Source organism: Balaenoptera borealis (assembly GCF_965194805.1).
Source record: "Balaenoptera borealis genome assembly, chromosome: 18".
NCBI lineage: Eukaryota > Metazoa > Chordata > Mammalia > Artiodactyla > Balaenopteridae > Balaenoptera > Balaenoptera borealis.
This window is the reverse complement of record NC_138877.1, coordinates 62106151-62122498: the sequence shown is the minus strand read 5'-3', so window position 1 is coordinate 62122498 and position 16348 is coordinate 62106151. Positions and strand designations below refer to the sequence as shown.

The following is a 16348-nucleotide window of genomic DNA, read 5'->3' as shown; positions in this document are numbered from 1 at the left end:
TGTAACAAAGTACCACAAAATTAGTGCTGAATGTAAATGTGTTATCTTACATTTCTGAAGGTTAGAAGTCCAACAGCCATCTCAGGGGGCTAAAATCAAGGTGTAAACAGGACTGTATTCCTTTTTGTAGGCTCAAGGGAGGAATCATGTAGCTTTCCCTCTCCCACTTTTAAAGACTCTTGTGATTGCATTAAATCCACCTGGATAATTCAGAGTACTCTTCCTACATAAAGGTCAGCTCTTCAGCAACCTTAATTTCCTCTGTAACCTTAACTCTCCTTTGCCATATAATTTGGCATTTCCACAGGTTCTAGGGATTAGGACATGGATATCTTTGGGCAGGGGGCATTATTGTGCCTCTCACGGTCTGCTCTCAGACCTCCAGTGATACCCATCAATCCCACGTATGAAATACCTTAACTTCATTCCAATTTCTCAAAAGGTTTCTCATCACATTACAGCATCAACGCAAAGTACAAAGATCCATCTAAATCCCATCAGTTCAAAAGTCTCAAATTCCTCCCCAGATACATCAGGACAGGTATGAGAAAATAGTTACAGACATTCTGGTTCAAAAGAGGTGAAAATGTATACAAAAAAAAGAAAAAGAAGTCAGGGGTGCCAAGACATTTCACAGTCCAGTGAGGCAAACTCCAGTAGGTTTCAAGGTCTGGGAATAATCCTCTGTGCTTTTCGGCTCCATACTCTGGGCCTGAGGGTATGTCCTCTGGGCTCCAGGCTCTGCTTCTGGATCATCATTCCTAGTTCATTAAATACAGCATATATTTACAGCTAAGTAATTTAATCAACCTGTTTCCTCCCTGTAGAATTTTGGAATTCTGACAACCTTCCTATATTTTGTATTCTGTTTCATTCCAAGCTGGCAGTGTTTGTTGGCATAAGATTCTCAAGAACTTTGTGTTTCCTCTATATACCGTGAAGCCCACTCCAGTAGACAAGAGGCTTATCCACAGGTATTTCTTAGATAATCTCATCTCTATTTTCAGCTTCTACTGATATGACAGAGGTGCTCTATGAGTCACTCAATCTCTTCAAATAGCCTTTTGTGTCATATGGTACGCAGACCTTTTGATCTTCCTGAGATGTTAGCAAAAGACTGTGTGGCCCCAGCCTTAACTCTCTTTTAGACTACAATTTCCTGAAAGCAAATCTCTTAATTTTAATCTCTTTTGAAATATGAATGAGAATTTCCCAGCTCATCATGCCCTGGTTCCCTTTTAATAATCCTTCTCTCAATTTATCTCTTTTCTCTTGTATTTTACTAGAAGCAGCAAGAAGAAACCAGGTTGACTCCTCAGAACTTTGCTGGGAAATCTCTGCTAAATGTCCAGTTTACAAGTTTTCCTTTCCACAGAACTGCAGGTAAAAATTCTGCTAAGTTTTCTGCCACTATAAAGCAAGGTTCCTCTCTCCTCCAGATTCCAATCACACATTCCTCATTTCCTTCAGAGCCCTCACCTGCAAATCCTTAAATGGTCATGCTTCTGCTGACAGTCTGTTCGTGATGACCGTGCTATCCTCTAAGATGATAGTTTGTCTCCATCTTCCTCCTGATTTCCTTCTTAGCCCTCACTAACACAGTTGTAAATATCCTTATTTCTACTAATACTCCATTCCAGGCAATCTAAGCGTATTCTCTTACACACCTCGACATTTTTCTCGCCTCCGACCATCACCCGATTCCAAAGCATCTTCTACATTTTTAGGTAATTTCGATAGCAGCACCCTACTTCCAGGTATCAGACCCTGCATGAGTTTTCTAGCTGACATGGTATACCCTAAACTTGGTGGCCTATAACAATACAATCATTACCTTACATTTCTGTCGGACAGAAGTCCAACACGGGGAATGCTGGGTTAAAACCAAGATGTCAGCACGGATTCTTTTCTTTCTGGAGGATCTAGGGGAACATCAGTTTCCTTGCCTCTTCGAGCTGGAGAGGCCACGCACATTCTTTGCCTCAGGATCGTCTTCAGACATCTTCACAGTCAGTAACTGAATCCCTGACCTTTCTTACATAGCTCCATCTCTCTCCGGCTCTCTTCTGCCGTCTCTTCCATTTTTAAAAGCGCTTGTGATCACATTAGGTTCCCCTGGGTAATCTAGGTTAATCTTCCTATTTGAAGGTTAACTGATTAACAATTCAAATTCTAGCTGCACTGTTCATTCTCCTTTGCCATGTAAGCTAACATATTCACACGTTCCAGAGATTAATATGTAGACATCTTGGGAGCTGGGAGCATTATTCTGCCTACCATAAATAGCTAGGGAGAAAGTTGATGAGTTCAGTTTAGGACAGATTGAGTAAGAGTTGCATCCAGACCTCCAAATGGCTAAGTCCAGGTGGCAGCTGAATAAACAAGTCTGAATATTTGGCAAGAAGACATGCATAATATATAGATTTTAACATCTTGCATGCAGTGGTTTTCAGAGAACTTATTTAAAAATACAACTTTCAAGGTCTACTACAAGACATTCATCGTGAAGAAGGTAGGGTCCAAGAATATGTATTTAGCAGTCATCCCAGGTGATTCTAATTTAGGTAGTGTTCTGATGATACTTAGTGAAACAGTTTGATCTTATTACCAGAGGTTGGATACCTATGATAAAATGGTGGAGATAGTGACAATGTGACCCTGGTGAGGAGGGTTACTGTACAGTCAGGACCTTGGGCTACTAAAGGGCCAGGGGGAACTTAGGCACTTCAAAGCTCTATGTCATACATAACAAAATGTTAATAAATAAGAAAAGGCTGCTTTTGTAAAAAGAAAAAAAAGCCTTTCTGACATGCAGTGACTGAGCCGAAAGGCTTCAGAGGGGTTGTGGTATAGAGAAACAGGAAAGTAGGAAAAAAATCTGTACTGCTATATTCTAGTCTATACTGCAAACTGCAAGCCTTGTGACCTTGGGAAAGTCACTGTATCTCTCAGTAATATCATTTTTCACATCAATGTTATGTCCGTACTTGGCATATAGAGTTATGAGAATCAAATAACGTATAGCATGTGGGAGATGTCTGTAAATAACAATTGCATATGTGGATTTACAAAGTAAAGATCTGGGGATACTATTATAGAGAAAAAAGAACTGAAAGCAGTAAGAACTCTGTTAAGAAATGAATGAAAGAAGAGTGTTGTATCAAAACTTGCTAAGTTTAATAAACCCTATTCACGTCAATCCCTCAATGTTTCTTCTTGCTCTGAGAATGTATATTCTTTGCTTCCATTTTATCCCATTTCTTTTCTTTCTGCTATTAATGCACAGAGGGTTGTAACAAATTCTGTTCTCAAATTGCATCAGGCAATAGATGGCTCTGATTCCCAACTCAGAAAAATCTCATTTTCAAGAACTGTTTGAGACTTGACTTTGATTGCATTCAGAATGTCTTGGTTCAAAAGTCTTGCTTTTGTGTAAATAAGAAAAGCAACTTTGAAAACTACATCTACAAGTGGGAATATGGAAAAAAGAGGACGAGCTAAAGGTTATGAAACAAAATAAAACATTAATGGAGAGAAATACAAGCACAATATTACTATACACAGTATAGTAATATTTTTTAAAATATGAAAAACTCTAACCCAAAAAAGGTATATAAATGAACTGCGGTAAAGTAATAAAATTTGAAACAGTCCAGTCTGCTAAAAATGTACTAAAGATAATTTTGAATAGCGTTCATAATATTAGAACGTGTATACTAAACTAAAAGGTCACTTTGAAACACGTGAGGAAGCCAAACCAAGGACAGAGTTTGTTACATTATATTTACCAGCTGTTTCTTTGAAGGAGTAATTGTTGGCGTTGGTCATTGAGAGGATGTAACCTCTGGTTCACCCGAGAGCTGGACCCGAGCAACACAAGGCTCTTCACCCCTACCTCGTCCTTGGATTTTACATTCTGCCCATCGTTCCCATGGTGAGAGCCATTTCAAGGACACAGACTTGCGGGAGTAAGGTGTGATTGACACCATCTGGGTTGAATATGAGACTGAACCCAGTTAAGGCCTCTGTATGAACTTTAAGATACTGGCAGGTGGGCATGGAGGTTTACTTGTCTCAAAGCTGCCCAAGACAAGCTTCTATGTAAGTTCCCTTGCTGATGAAAACTGCCACCTACCAATCTGTAGTGGTCTGCCTCTTTTTTGGCCCTTCCTTACCCTCTGTGTACCGGGGCCATTTTTCGAACAAAGAGCAATTTAAATTTTCTTTTATTAAAATAATATGTTTCAACCTAAGTATTCTTTTGCCTAAAAGTTTCCTAAATACTAAGAATTTTAGGATAATCAATGTCAGATTATATATTTTTAAAAATTTCAATGATGTCTAAAATTCAAAGAGCTAACAAACATTAAATAGAAGCCCCCTAAAACAATATGGTTTGTATGAAAATCGCTCACTAAAAAAAGTGCCTAATGAAAATCAGCAATTTATAGGCCACAATATTAATCAGACCTCACATAGTAGCATTATTAGCTAAGATTAATTTCTATGACACATGATTCAACCATTTTAAGACCATCAGCTTTCACACAATCCTTTGAAGTTGATTGTTTTATTCTCCTTAATAAATATTGACCAGGATTAAGGGGGAAAGAGTGACTCATTATCTCCTTTTTATTACCCTTTCTATGCCATTGATCATCAATTGCTAAAGTTAATTTCAAACCATTTATTGTTATTCACTTATTTTTAGCAATTTTTACTTTCAGTGATTCATTATTTGTAACTCATAGCTGAAGCCCAGCTTGTATCCATCTTTGTATACTTTCATATCTGTTGACACACAGTGGGTCTTAAAAATTTGTGTTTAAGCAAAATTAATTAATAGAGTAGAATTGTTCCGATAGGGTCTTATATGTCACTACCTCCCATAGAGTGCATTGGACATCCTGAAAAGAAAATATTTATTAATAGCCTAAATATCTTATATTAGAAATGTTTATAAACAATCTAAATATCTTAGAGCATTCTAGAGTTGTTTATTACATAAAAAATTAAAAATAACTTCCTGGTAACATGGTTTCATAATAAAAAGCAGAAGGATTTGCATAAGTAATTCTCTGAAATTGATAACTGTGTGGGTGTGTATGCATATAGACACGTGTGTCTGTACACATATACATCTGTGTGAATATAGATACAGATACACACATATCTGTATCCATATTCACACAGATACACATAATACATATCTGTGTAATAGCAAGATTATGTAGACATGAACATTGGCTATGTTTCTCTAGGAGAGTTATAGCATAATTTAAAAAATTACTTCTCAATAGGTTTTTTTAATACTACCTACTTACTTAATAAGCTTGGGGATTGCTTTATGTTTTATCTCCTTTCATAAATTTTTCATACTAATTCAACACGGGAAAATTCTTTTAATGTTTACTAGAAATAAATCATTAACTTTTTTTAGTATATAGGAAAATTGAGATTGTTGAAATGATCCAAAAAGATTGCTGAATACTTTCAATGGAAAACTCAACACTGTTGGTTTATCTGATTCTATGAGTTTCTGTGTCTTTCATTGTTTTTTATCTATTTCACAGCTCTGTAAGCTGCAAGTAATTTTCCGTAGAAATGAAAATTATCCAGTGGAGTGTATTTGACTTTGGCCCTAGGGATATTGACAATTTTGCATCTATTAAGCAAATTCATTTCAGCATTACTGACTGTCTATATATGTGCCTACTCTGTGGATTTGCTTTTGAATCAGTTGAAACATCTTGCTGGTTCTCTTATTAACTAAGGAGTTAAATAAAATTATTAATATGTCCATTTTACATTTGTATAAGAAGTTATTTTTTAAAGTATCCTTTGACATTGGATTGACATAGTCTTAAGACATGCTAGAAATAGTGGATATCAAGTTTCTCAAGGTCATTTCTATAAAAAAATTCAATTTTATATAAAAAGTTTAACATTATGTTTAACAGTTCTCACTCCTATAACCATGACATTTCAAGTACATTTTATATAATCTTAGGACGATGTAAGATCTCAAATATTATTTTATCAGTGATTTCAACTACTTGATTACTTTCACTTATTTAAATCTCCAGGTCAGCATTTTCCAATAGCACTATGGAGTCAGGTGATTTTACCAGGTAGAAGTTTAGTTCCTACACTTTCTCTTTACCTTTATAGAAAGTAAGAGGTTGTATAAGTCAAAGTATAGACATCTGGTGGCATGATTTTAATTTGTAACCAAATGTCTTATCAAATTTTCTAGAAATAACTCATGATTTATTCACTTTCAGAAGGGTACCACTATGTAATCAGATACCATATATACGTGAGCCCAAGTACCTCAAAAGTATGTAGAGGATACATTACATCCTCTTCACTGTCTGTTTCATAGTTGTATTTTAGGTAAGAAATAGAGTCAGTTGATGCCATTTAAGAGATCAACAGCAACAATATTGGCATAGTCTCATAAAAGAGAGTTACAATGTGTAGACAATAGTATTGATATATACTCCTCATAGATATATATTTATATATATATACACTATATATATATATAGATGTAGACATATACATCAAATATATTTATTTAGAGCCACTTAATCATTAAGTTTCAATGAAAGTGAAAAAGCAAACCATGGAGTATTTTGTTAAAAATGAATGATAAACCAATATCCTTCTGCACATACTTTAAATGAGAAGAATGTAAATCTATTTCCTTGGATGGAGTGGAATTGTGATTTCCAGTGACTAGAAGCTGACTGCCTTCACAATGTTTCTGTTCACTGAGGAGGGTGGGATACCTGACTGATTCATGAGTTGGGAACTTGAATGAATTAAGGAAATTGACAAAACAGAGCATGACTCCTTTTATGACATTACAGAAAAGATTTTGTGTTATTTACGGTACATCTATCATTTTGCCTGTCTGTTAGTACTGTGTTATTCCACTGCTGTTAAACTTCTTAAAACTCCAAGTAGTTTAGAGTCAACAGGGACTGGTACATTATATTCAATCTAAGCGGCTATAAAAGCCAATGTAACTAAGTACCTACAAACTTTAAGCACTGTTGCTATCAACATGAAGAATGTAATAGGCAAAATGTTTTACACATCCAATGTGCACTACAAAATTCTGTACATAATTTTTACAGTTTTAATTTAAAAGTATACTAGTTAGATATTTCATCTACACTCTTATAGTGATAAAAATGCAGATACTGCTTAAAGAAAAAGTATCTTTCCCAAGCAACATTTAGATCTGAAAACTAGTATTTTATTTCATATTTTAATGCTTATTTGATTTTCTGGTTATAAATGTTTATGGGGATAAAATTTAAAAGAGATATTTGTATATTCTTCTATCACATACAATTAAAATAAAAAATTTTCATTACTAAATATAGAAAAGGTAGGTGTGAACTATTTATTGAGAAACATTTAATACATGGAAATTTTTTGTCTTTTGAATATCACCTCATTCTAACAATTCACAAAAATGTGAATAAATGTTATTAGAATATCTTTGATCTTGAAATAAATATGGACCTTATGAAAATCCATCGAACAATCCATCACATTTCAAAATCAAAAGTTATAAAAATCACTCTAAATTCTACTGCTCAAAAATAATAAGAATTGCTAAAGATTAGGTGACAGCATTTTATACATTCTTATACACATGTATTTAAATGGATAGTTAACTACTTAGCAGTGTGAATTAAAATGGTATAATACAAATATGTATTGTTAATTTATAAAATAAATGTAATGATCCTTGAATGAGTCAAAGAAAATAAGAAATTGAGGAAATGAAGCTTTATGCCTATTCACATGAATGTACGCAATGTCTCGATGTATGGGATGCACTAAGAGATCTTTACCTTCAAAATGATGGAAGTTTAAGAAGAAATAAAAAAGCAATATTTGCTTGGAATGGAAGTCATCTTTTTTAAGTTCTGTGTTGTTAAGTAGTTGGTTGTGTAAATAATGAGAAAATTATCATTTAACTATTCCAAATGTTTTAGTTTGTTATTATTTTTATATTGTCATGAGTCTTAGCTTGGGTTGCCATAACAAAATACCACAGACTGTGTGGCTTAAACAATAGACAATTATTTCTCACAGTTCTGGAGGCTGGGAAGTCCAAGATCAGGGTGCCGACAGTTTGAATTCCTTGTGAGTGCTCTCTTCCTGGCTTGCAGCCAACTGCCTTCTTGCTGTGCCCTCAGTTGCTGGTACCTCTCACTCAGGTTTTAGGGTCTAAAAGCATCACACTCTCTAAATTTTTTCATTGTATCTCTTGATCCAATTAACAAAGTATCAGGTTGGCACTTAGCACTGAGGAAGAAGTGTTATTTGAAAGCCTGTGTTCAAATGGCCACATTTACATGAATGTGGTTTTCTCTGCTGTAGGCGTGTAGAAGCAGGGATGGAAGATGTTCTGGCTTGGAACTGGTGTACTTCCGATTGGATGCTGGCATTCCATGTTGCAAAGAATTTAAAATGACTAAGTGATATGTGGGAAATAACTGAGGCCAAGAAAGAACTGTGAGGTTTAAAAAATGCAAAGAGGCAAGAAAATATTGCTGTCTATGAGGTCAAATAATATGTGTAGAGAAAATAAAATTTTCAGAGAACTGGAAAGATAAGGAATTGAAGTTAAAGGTGAGAAGAATACCAGAATTTAAAAATCTGATGTGAACTAGCCACAGAAGATGTTAGGGTTCCTGTTAGGGCAGTGAGTGTGGGTGGCTAAATTAGAATGGGAATGCATGCTACTGAAGATAAGGAAAAAATCAATAAGCTGCAGAGCCAGGCTGTTGAATGTATTTTTCACAAAAGCATTAACTTCACTAACAGTGACAGCTGGGTGGCGGGGAGGGATGAGGTTGGGAGGGTGGGGCTCGGTGGGGGGGATGCCTGATAGCCTCTGGTCAGAGTTTTCTTTAAATGCAGATGTGACTTCCTGGAAAGTAAGCAATTTTTGAAAAATAGAGAAGCATAGAGCCTCCTGACACGAATCTCACAGAGGTGGTGAAGTATTGATTCAGATATAGCCATGCAGAGTTAGGAGAATGCCAGCCACATCTGGCACATGCACACAGAGCTTCAGATAATTTAGATGATTCCTTTAATGCACTTTCCTTAGAGAAGGTGACACAGTGTGAATTCCTGGGGGGCTATTTACCTTTTATATTCCAGATGTTAGCATAGAATAATCCATTCATTCAAAAGACGTGTTGGATGTCAGCTATTTCTCTTTTCTACTTAGAGGATTTATTCTTCCTCTCATGGTCCATAAGAACTAAAATGTTTCAGACAGTGCAAACCATCAAAATATGCTTTCAATAAACCTGAATTTTCAGAAAACTTTCATGCTATATTTTATTTGCTTCAATGCTCTAAAAATTTTCCCCCTATATATTTTTTCTGAATATATTTTTTAAACTTCAGTGGTTTGGTGCTCACACACTTTACCCTTTGCTGAATCCTGTCCACACCCCTCTCTCTCTCTCCAAATGAAAATATCCATAGACATACAGCCAGTTAGGATCAAAGACTAGACTTGACTCCCAGCCAAGACCCATACTTCCCCATAACTCTTCCACATCACCTCCAGCCCAAGCGGTTTAAACATTTTCTTTCTTACCCCCTTATTAGAATATGTACACTAAGAAACATGTGACATGATATAGCACCCTGGTTTAAAAAAAGTTGAAAAGTAATTTTAAAAGAGCTCAAGGCTCTACTTGTATTTTGGTAATATCTGAAAGAGATACATAATACAAAACACAAATCTTCACATTCCTCTTCTTTCATCCATTTTCCTCTTTTCTTAAATCCCTCTGAGTAACTTCACCACCACACACAAACTATGCATATTTTTTCTCTGCTAGAAGAAAACTCCCCCAGACCTAATCTAAATGCATCTCTCAGCCTACGTCCCCCTTCCCTACTGCCTTTCTAGTCCTGATTTCCTCTTATAGTTGCACTGATGTGGCAACGCTAAAGAGCCAACCATTGTCTGGTTTTGGTACAAGGATGACACTGGCCTCATAGAATGGGTTCGAAAGTGTGTACAATTTCTTGGAATAGTTTCAGAAGGATAGGTGTTAACTCTTCTCTAAATGTTTGATAGAATTCGCTTGTGAAGTCATCTGGTTCTGGACTTTTGTTTGTTGGGAGTTTTTTAAACTACTGTTTCAAGTTCAGTACTGGTAATTGGTCTGTTCATATTTCCTATGTCTTTCTGGTTCAGTCTGGGGAGATTGTACCTTTCTAAGAATTTGTCCATTTCTTCTACGTTGTCCATTTTATTGGCATATAGTTGTTCATAGTAGTCTCTTATGATCCTTTGTGTTTCTGTGGTGTCGGATAAAACTTGTTTTTCATTCTGATTTTGTTGATTTGGGACCTTTCTCTTTTTTTTCTTGATGAGCCTGGCTAAAGGTTTATCAATTTTGTTTATGTTTTCAAAGAACAAGCTTTTATATGTGGAATATAAAAAATACAACAAACTAGTGAATAAAACAGAAATGAAGCAGACTCGGATATAGAGAGCAAACTACTGTTTACCAGAGGGGAGAGTGAAGGGGGGAGGGGCAATATAGGGGTGGGGAAAAAAAGGTTATTTTGGGATTATATACAACTATGTGTGTGTAACTTTTGAAAAGTTCCAAGCACTATAGAATTTAAAGACTCTTTCACTCCGTAAAAAATAAATTAAAAAATAATAAGAGAGGGCATGTGATCTAATAAAAATATTTTTTTAAAAAAATGCCAATCACCTGTTAACCACCAGCAGTAATTTTCTGGAGAATAGGAATGGGAAAAAACCTGAGTAGGCAAAGCCACAGTCCTTTCTATGGAGCAGAAAGAAGGAGCTCCTACTAACCACATACATTAATAATTTTATCCTCTAAAGGGAAGCTTTATATAAGAGAAATTGATTATATTTGTATATAGCAGTACTGTAAATAAAACTCTAGCTGACATATTATAGGCTTATCCATGATATGAACCCAAGGGAACAAATTTAATGAATCAGTATTTATAAGCTCTTTTCACCTATGTCTTGTGGTTTTAGCCACTGATTTCAGAATGTTGCTGAAAAAAATATATTTCTTCCTAATGTTTGATTTCATGATCCCATGTGGACAAATCTCCATATTGGATTTCAATAAGTCCACAAAAGTTAAATATCTACTTTTAGCCCACTTTGATTTTCACAAGTTTAATTCCAACTTAATAATATAAAATGTGTAAAATAATCTGGCATTAGAATGTAGAATATAGTAAGTATTTGGCAGATGTTGCTTCACTTTCCTCGTTTCTCATAATGAAAAAAAATGGCACAATTATAAAATTTTGTAGGAAAAAATATGAAACTGTTGTCTATTAATTACCAACAGTTTAGGAAAGACAATACCCTCTCCTTGTTAGCTTAATATTGAGGCATTAAAAATTATATGCCATATACTTGTTGATTAGGTAAACTACATTTTACTAAGGATTTTTTTTTAGAATTTTATCTTTAAAATAACTAAAACATCTTGAAGTGTCACCAAACAGAAGTGGACATTTAATAAACACCCTGCTGTAATAATTACAGAAAATCACTTGAAGGTGGTCACTGTACTAGGTTTCATAAATTTTAGCTTTGGTCAAATCAGATCACCAGAAAGCTACAAACTTGAACTATATTGCCTTTGTTGTTAACAGAACTGCCTTCTCTGAATTAAGTTTTGAGGTCATGCCCCAATTTTTTTATGAAAGAACAATACAAGAAGGAATCATATGAAATCTATTTTGTCACTTAATACAAAAATATTATTGAGGAATATTGTCACTCAGAAGCTCATATATAACATCTCAGGAAAGGCATTATATCCCAATTCAGGGCTGGGAAAAGCTTTTCTCCTTCAGAGGCAAGCTTCTCCTTTCATTAAGGTGAGAAACGACGCTATCTTCATTCTAACATGAACTACTAGGAAACTAAACCTAACATTGTAATTACTACCCAGTTTCTTTTGGACTGAATACTTGTATTTCTCTTTATCTTGGCCTTGGTTTTCTACATATTTATAACTTCCCTATACTAATGTTTTATGTCTAATTTCATTTACTTTTTGTTTTACACTGTATGTTTACATTGCAGTGTCTTATGTTTTATAAAACAATATAGACATTATATAATTGATGAAACGCTTAAGCTTTGTCTAGGCACAAAAACTATTTTCATTAGAATTGTTTAGTCAGCAAACACATAGAGGAGTGAATTCAACTTTCATATGCTTTTCCTATATATAATACTTCATATTGAATTATGCTTTATTTATGCCTTGGGATAAAATACAAAATTAATAACATAAAATATCAATATCTTACTAGGGTCAAAAGAGAATACAGTAAGTCCCCTACATATGAACGAGTTCTGTTCCGAGAGCATGTTCCTAAGTCCAATTTGTTTGTAAGCCCAACAAAGTTAGCCTAGGTACCCAACTAACACAATCGGCTATATAGTACTGTACTGTGATAGGTTTATAATACTTTTCACACAAATAATACATAACAAACAAACAGAAAAAAGTAGTATTGTACAGTAAAGTATACAAAAGCACAACCACTTGTAGAGAATGCACGCACGTGACATTGTATGCCAGACATGTGAACTAACTTACGTGACTGGACATGCAAACGCAAGTTCGCATGTCTGAAAGCTCTCAACTTGAAGGTTCGTATGTAGGAGACTTACTGTATTTAATTTTTAATCTCCCTTTCCTACATCTGAGAATGTAGAACTACAGGTAGAAACCATTTGTAAAGTTCATCCTCATCTGGGGTCCTTAGAGTACAACCAAATTCACATATTTTTGTAGAAATAAGTAAACTTCTGACATTCATACTTGACTCTTTAAAAAGCTATTTATTCAGAATTATTCAGCAGTTATTATGTCTTACTCCTTGCTATGTTCTGTGAATAAGATGAAAGACGCTATCCAGTGGGTAACATAGACAACTAAATTAACAATAGAGGCATCCATAGGGTTCTATGAAAATAAAAAACAGAGCCATTCAGAAGAATGTTAAAATGAATATTCCTCCTGTAGAGAACACTTCCTGCAAAGGCATATGTATAAGTGCTGTGGTGTAAGGCATCATGGGTCATGGGGCACTGCAGGAAGTTGGATATAGTTAAAAGAATTGATATGGTTAGAAGAATGTGTACAAGATGGGTACTAGTCAGTAGATGAGCCTGGAGAAGTGCTCAGGACTTATTTGTATCTCATATGACAAAGGTCAGAGTTTATATCAAGGACAGGGAGAATGAATATCATTTTTCCAAGGGATTATCAATCAAAATTATATTTTTAAAACATTATAGTTGGCCCTCTGTATCTGCAGATGCGGAACCACAGATATGGAGGGCGAAAGGCTGACTGTAAGGGACTTGAGCATCCACGGATTCTTGTATCTTTGGGGGTCCTGGAACCAATCCCCCACGGATGCAAAAGGACGACTGTACTTTGTAAGGTGAAAGAGAGATTGAACTTGAATAGGAGTGGCACAAGGAAGATTAATGATGAGGATAAAGTCCCAATCACTGCTGGGGCAGTGGGCATGAAAATCAAAGGTTGTAAGAGGAAATGAAAGAAAAAGAATTGTCAGAATTCGAGTGAAATGACCTAGAAAGAATAATAAGGATTGGATTACATGGTGATTCACTGAGATAAGAAATTTAAAATGGGAGAAGCTTTGCAGCAGTAGAAGATTTCATGTAGCGGTGGTTTCAGTTTGAGGAATGAGTAATATATTCAGGTCAAGGTTTTAGCAAACAATTATATGCACAGGTCTGAAGCTGAGCAAAGAGCTAGAGGCAGAGGCTTCAAAGTCATTAGTTTAACTGGGAGTTGTTGCCATGGATGGGAATGAGATCATCCAACAAGTATGCAGAGAGGAGAGAAAATGGAATAGAGAGCAGAATCCGATGGAGTACTAGGGTGCTTTATCTTGGTTTATTTTGATTTTCCTTACCGGCCTACTATGAGAGCTAGTCAATGTGGGCATATTCATATTTTCCCCACTTTCATGCCTTCTGTGTTTTGCTTTTATTTTCCAAGTACATGCTACAGCTTGTCCTTGGAATACACTTTCCCTGTCATGTCTTTCAATTTACATATTCTTCAAAGATCTTCTAAAATCTCTCCTATGCCTCTAAATAGGTATTACTTCTCCAGTCTTGCCTTTTTTACCTATATCCACCCCCATCCAAATCTACGGTGCACCATTGCGGCCTCTCTTTTCCTACACCCTCAGGTTTCTTGCTCTCGTGTCTTCAGAGTTCAAGTTCCTGAAAGATTTCCACTCTTGCTGTCTCCTCTGTCTGCAGCAACCTGGCCTTTGCTCCCACTGTTCACACAGTTTCTCTCCTCAAGGTCTCCACTTGTGATGTTCTCGCCTTGGGCTGAGCACTCACCAGTTGTTCACACAATATGTGGTGAATTGAATTAGCCTGGAAGAGATGAGGAAACGAAGAAAGGGAGCAACTGTAGAAAGCTGGGGTTGGAAAGCATTTCTGGCAGTTGTGATCTTTGTAGTCTTATATAAGAGGGTGTTAAGTTTTACAAACTCTTTGGAAGTGGAGGATAATTTTATTATTTTTTTAATTTTGAATCTGTTTGCAGAGCAGCATGCTGTTTTTATGTTAGAGGCTCTGAAGAGTCTGATGGAAATTCTGACATCCTCCACACCTCAGCACAGTTTTTCATTCCGGTATCAATGTAGGGATTGGAACTTGTTGCAAGAATTTTTCAGAAATACCTTGCTCTGTAATCCAGTACAACTTGGCCAGCTGTAATGACAGTGCCCTAAATAAAGGTCAAATGCCTGCATTAACTCTCCAGAACTTTCCTTGATTTATTCAGTGTTTACTAAGCAAAACATATATAGCACTGTACTAGGACTTGTAGTATACAATATACTAGTATATTTATATAAAGCTAGTATGAAATAAGGAAAATATGTATTTAATGTTCTTTTGAGGTTAAAATTCAATTGAGGAAGAAAAGGAAAAAAAAAACCACATTAAATACTTTAGCAATTAAGATTTATTGAGCAATTTTTTATAGAACCAGAACAAAAACCTAAGGATAAAAGCACAAATAGGATATCCTACCTCCAAGATGCTCAGGGCCCAATAACAGGGGAGTCATATGTTAACACGCAATTACAATACACTGTCATAAACAGTATAATGGGGAGGGTTCTCCTGACTTCATTGTAAATGAGTTTACAATAGATCACTACAAATTATCTGAACCAAAACAGCTTGGAGAGGCCTCAAGAAGATTGAAAAAAGCTTTGACTCATCTACAACTTTAACATCTGCCTTTAACACCAGAGTTCAGGCAGCTGCACTGAGGAAAATCATCATCCTGCAGCAGGGAATTATATCTAAGCCAGGTAGAGTCAACAGGTACAACAAGTACAAATAAGAACTAAAGAAAAGGCACTGACTCTATAGCATAGAGTCCAGAGTGAAAACACAGATGGACCCACCTTTGTCCAGTAAAGCCATGCTTGGTTAATGCCTTGGAAACTGGACCCAATAGGCTTTTTCCCTCTCACTTGTATTCCTGAAGGACAATTTTATGTAGAGATTCTTAATCTAGTCTCCAGCCCCTGATAATCACCATTCTATACTCTGTTTTTAGAAATTAGGCATTTTTCAATTCCACATATAAGTGAGATCATACATTATTTGGAAACTGAAGACTGGATTAAGGATCTCTTCATAAAATAGTCTTTCAGGAATACAATTGAGAGGGAAAAAGCCTATTGGGTGCAAGTAGAAACTCAGAGTGGCTATGGGACATCTCTCTTTTCTGTTGGAAGAAGTATGGCTTAAATCTAGATCTCTCTCTAGTTATGAATGAGTTAACTGTTTTTCACAAACACATAACATCAAAATATTCAGTGTTCAAAAATGACGCATTTATGAAAAGGATTTAACATATGAAACAGAAGAAAGCCAGGAAAAATCACCTTTTTATTCACAAAAAGATACAGAACCATGACTTTCAAGAGAGTAGAACAATATGCCATAGAGAGAAAAATGTCTTTGAGAAAGGCAGGTCTGAAAAGAGAGTAGGCTCAAACAAGACTAGAATACAAGGATAGACAAAATCCAAAATAAAAGAAAATTTTGCCTTGAAGCTTACTATGATTATGAGTGCAACTACTGTTTTTTTTTTTTTTAATGCTTGATTATTTTTACCTATTTATTTATTTATAACATTAACTGTAATAAAATTAGCAAAACACAATTCTAAAATGAATTATAAAAATAAATATA

The 16348-nt window shown here is 35.4% G+C and overlaps 1 protein-coding gene across 3 annotated transcripts in view; it reads right to left on the bottom strand.

Annotated features, from left to right (window-relative positions):
* GPC5 (glypican 5) overlaps positions 1–16348 on the bottom strand; it is a gene marked incomplete at its 5' end in the record, with an annotated part of 1368327 nt that overhangs the window by 761814 nt on the left and 590165 nt on the right. The window contains one exon of one of the 3 annotated variants that reach the window (XM_082366024.1): positions 274–14506. The exons of the other annotated variants lie outside the window; for them this stretch is intronic. Coding sequence (XP_082222150.1) covers positions 14408–14506 — 99 coding nt within the window. The 3' untranslated portion in view covers positions 274–14407. Of the gene's footprint in view, positions 1–273; positions 14507–16348 lie in introns of those variants that run through there. 3 annotated transcript variants of the gene reach the window in all.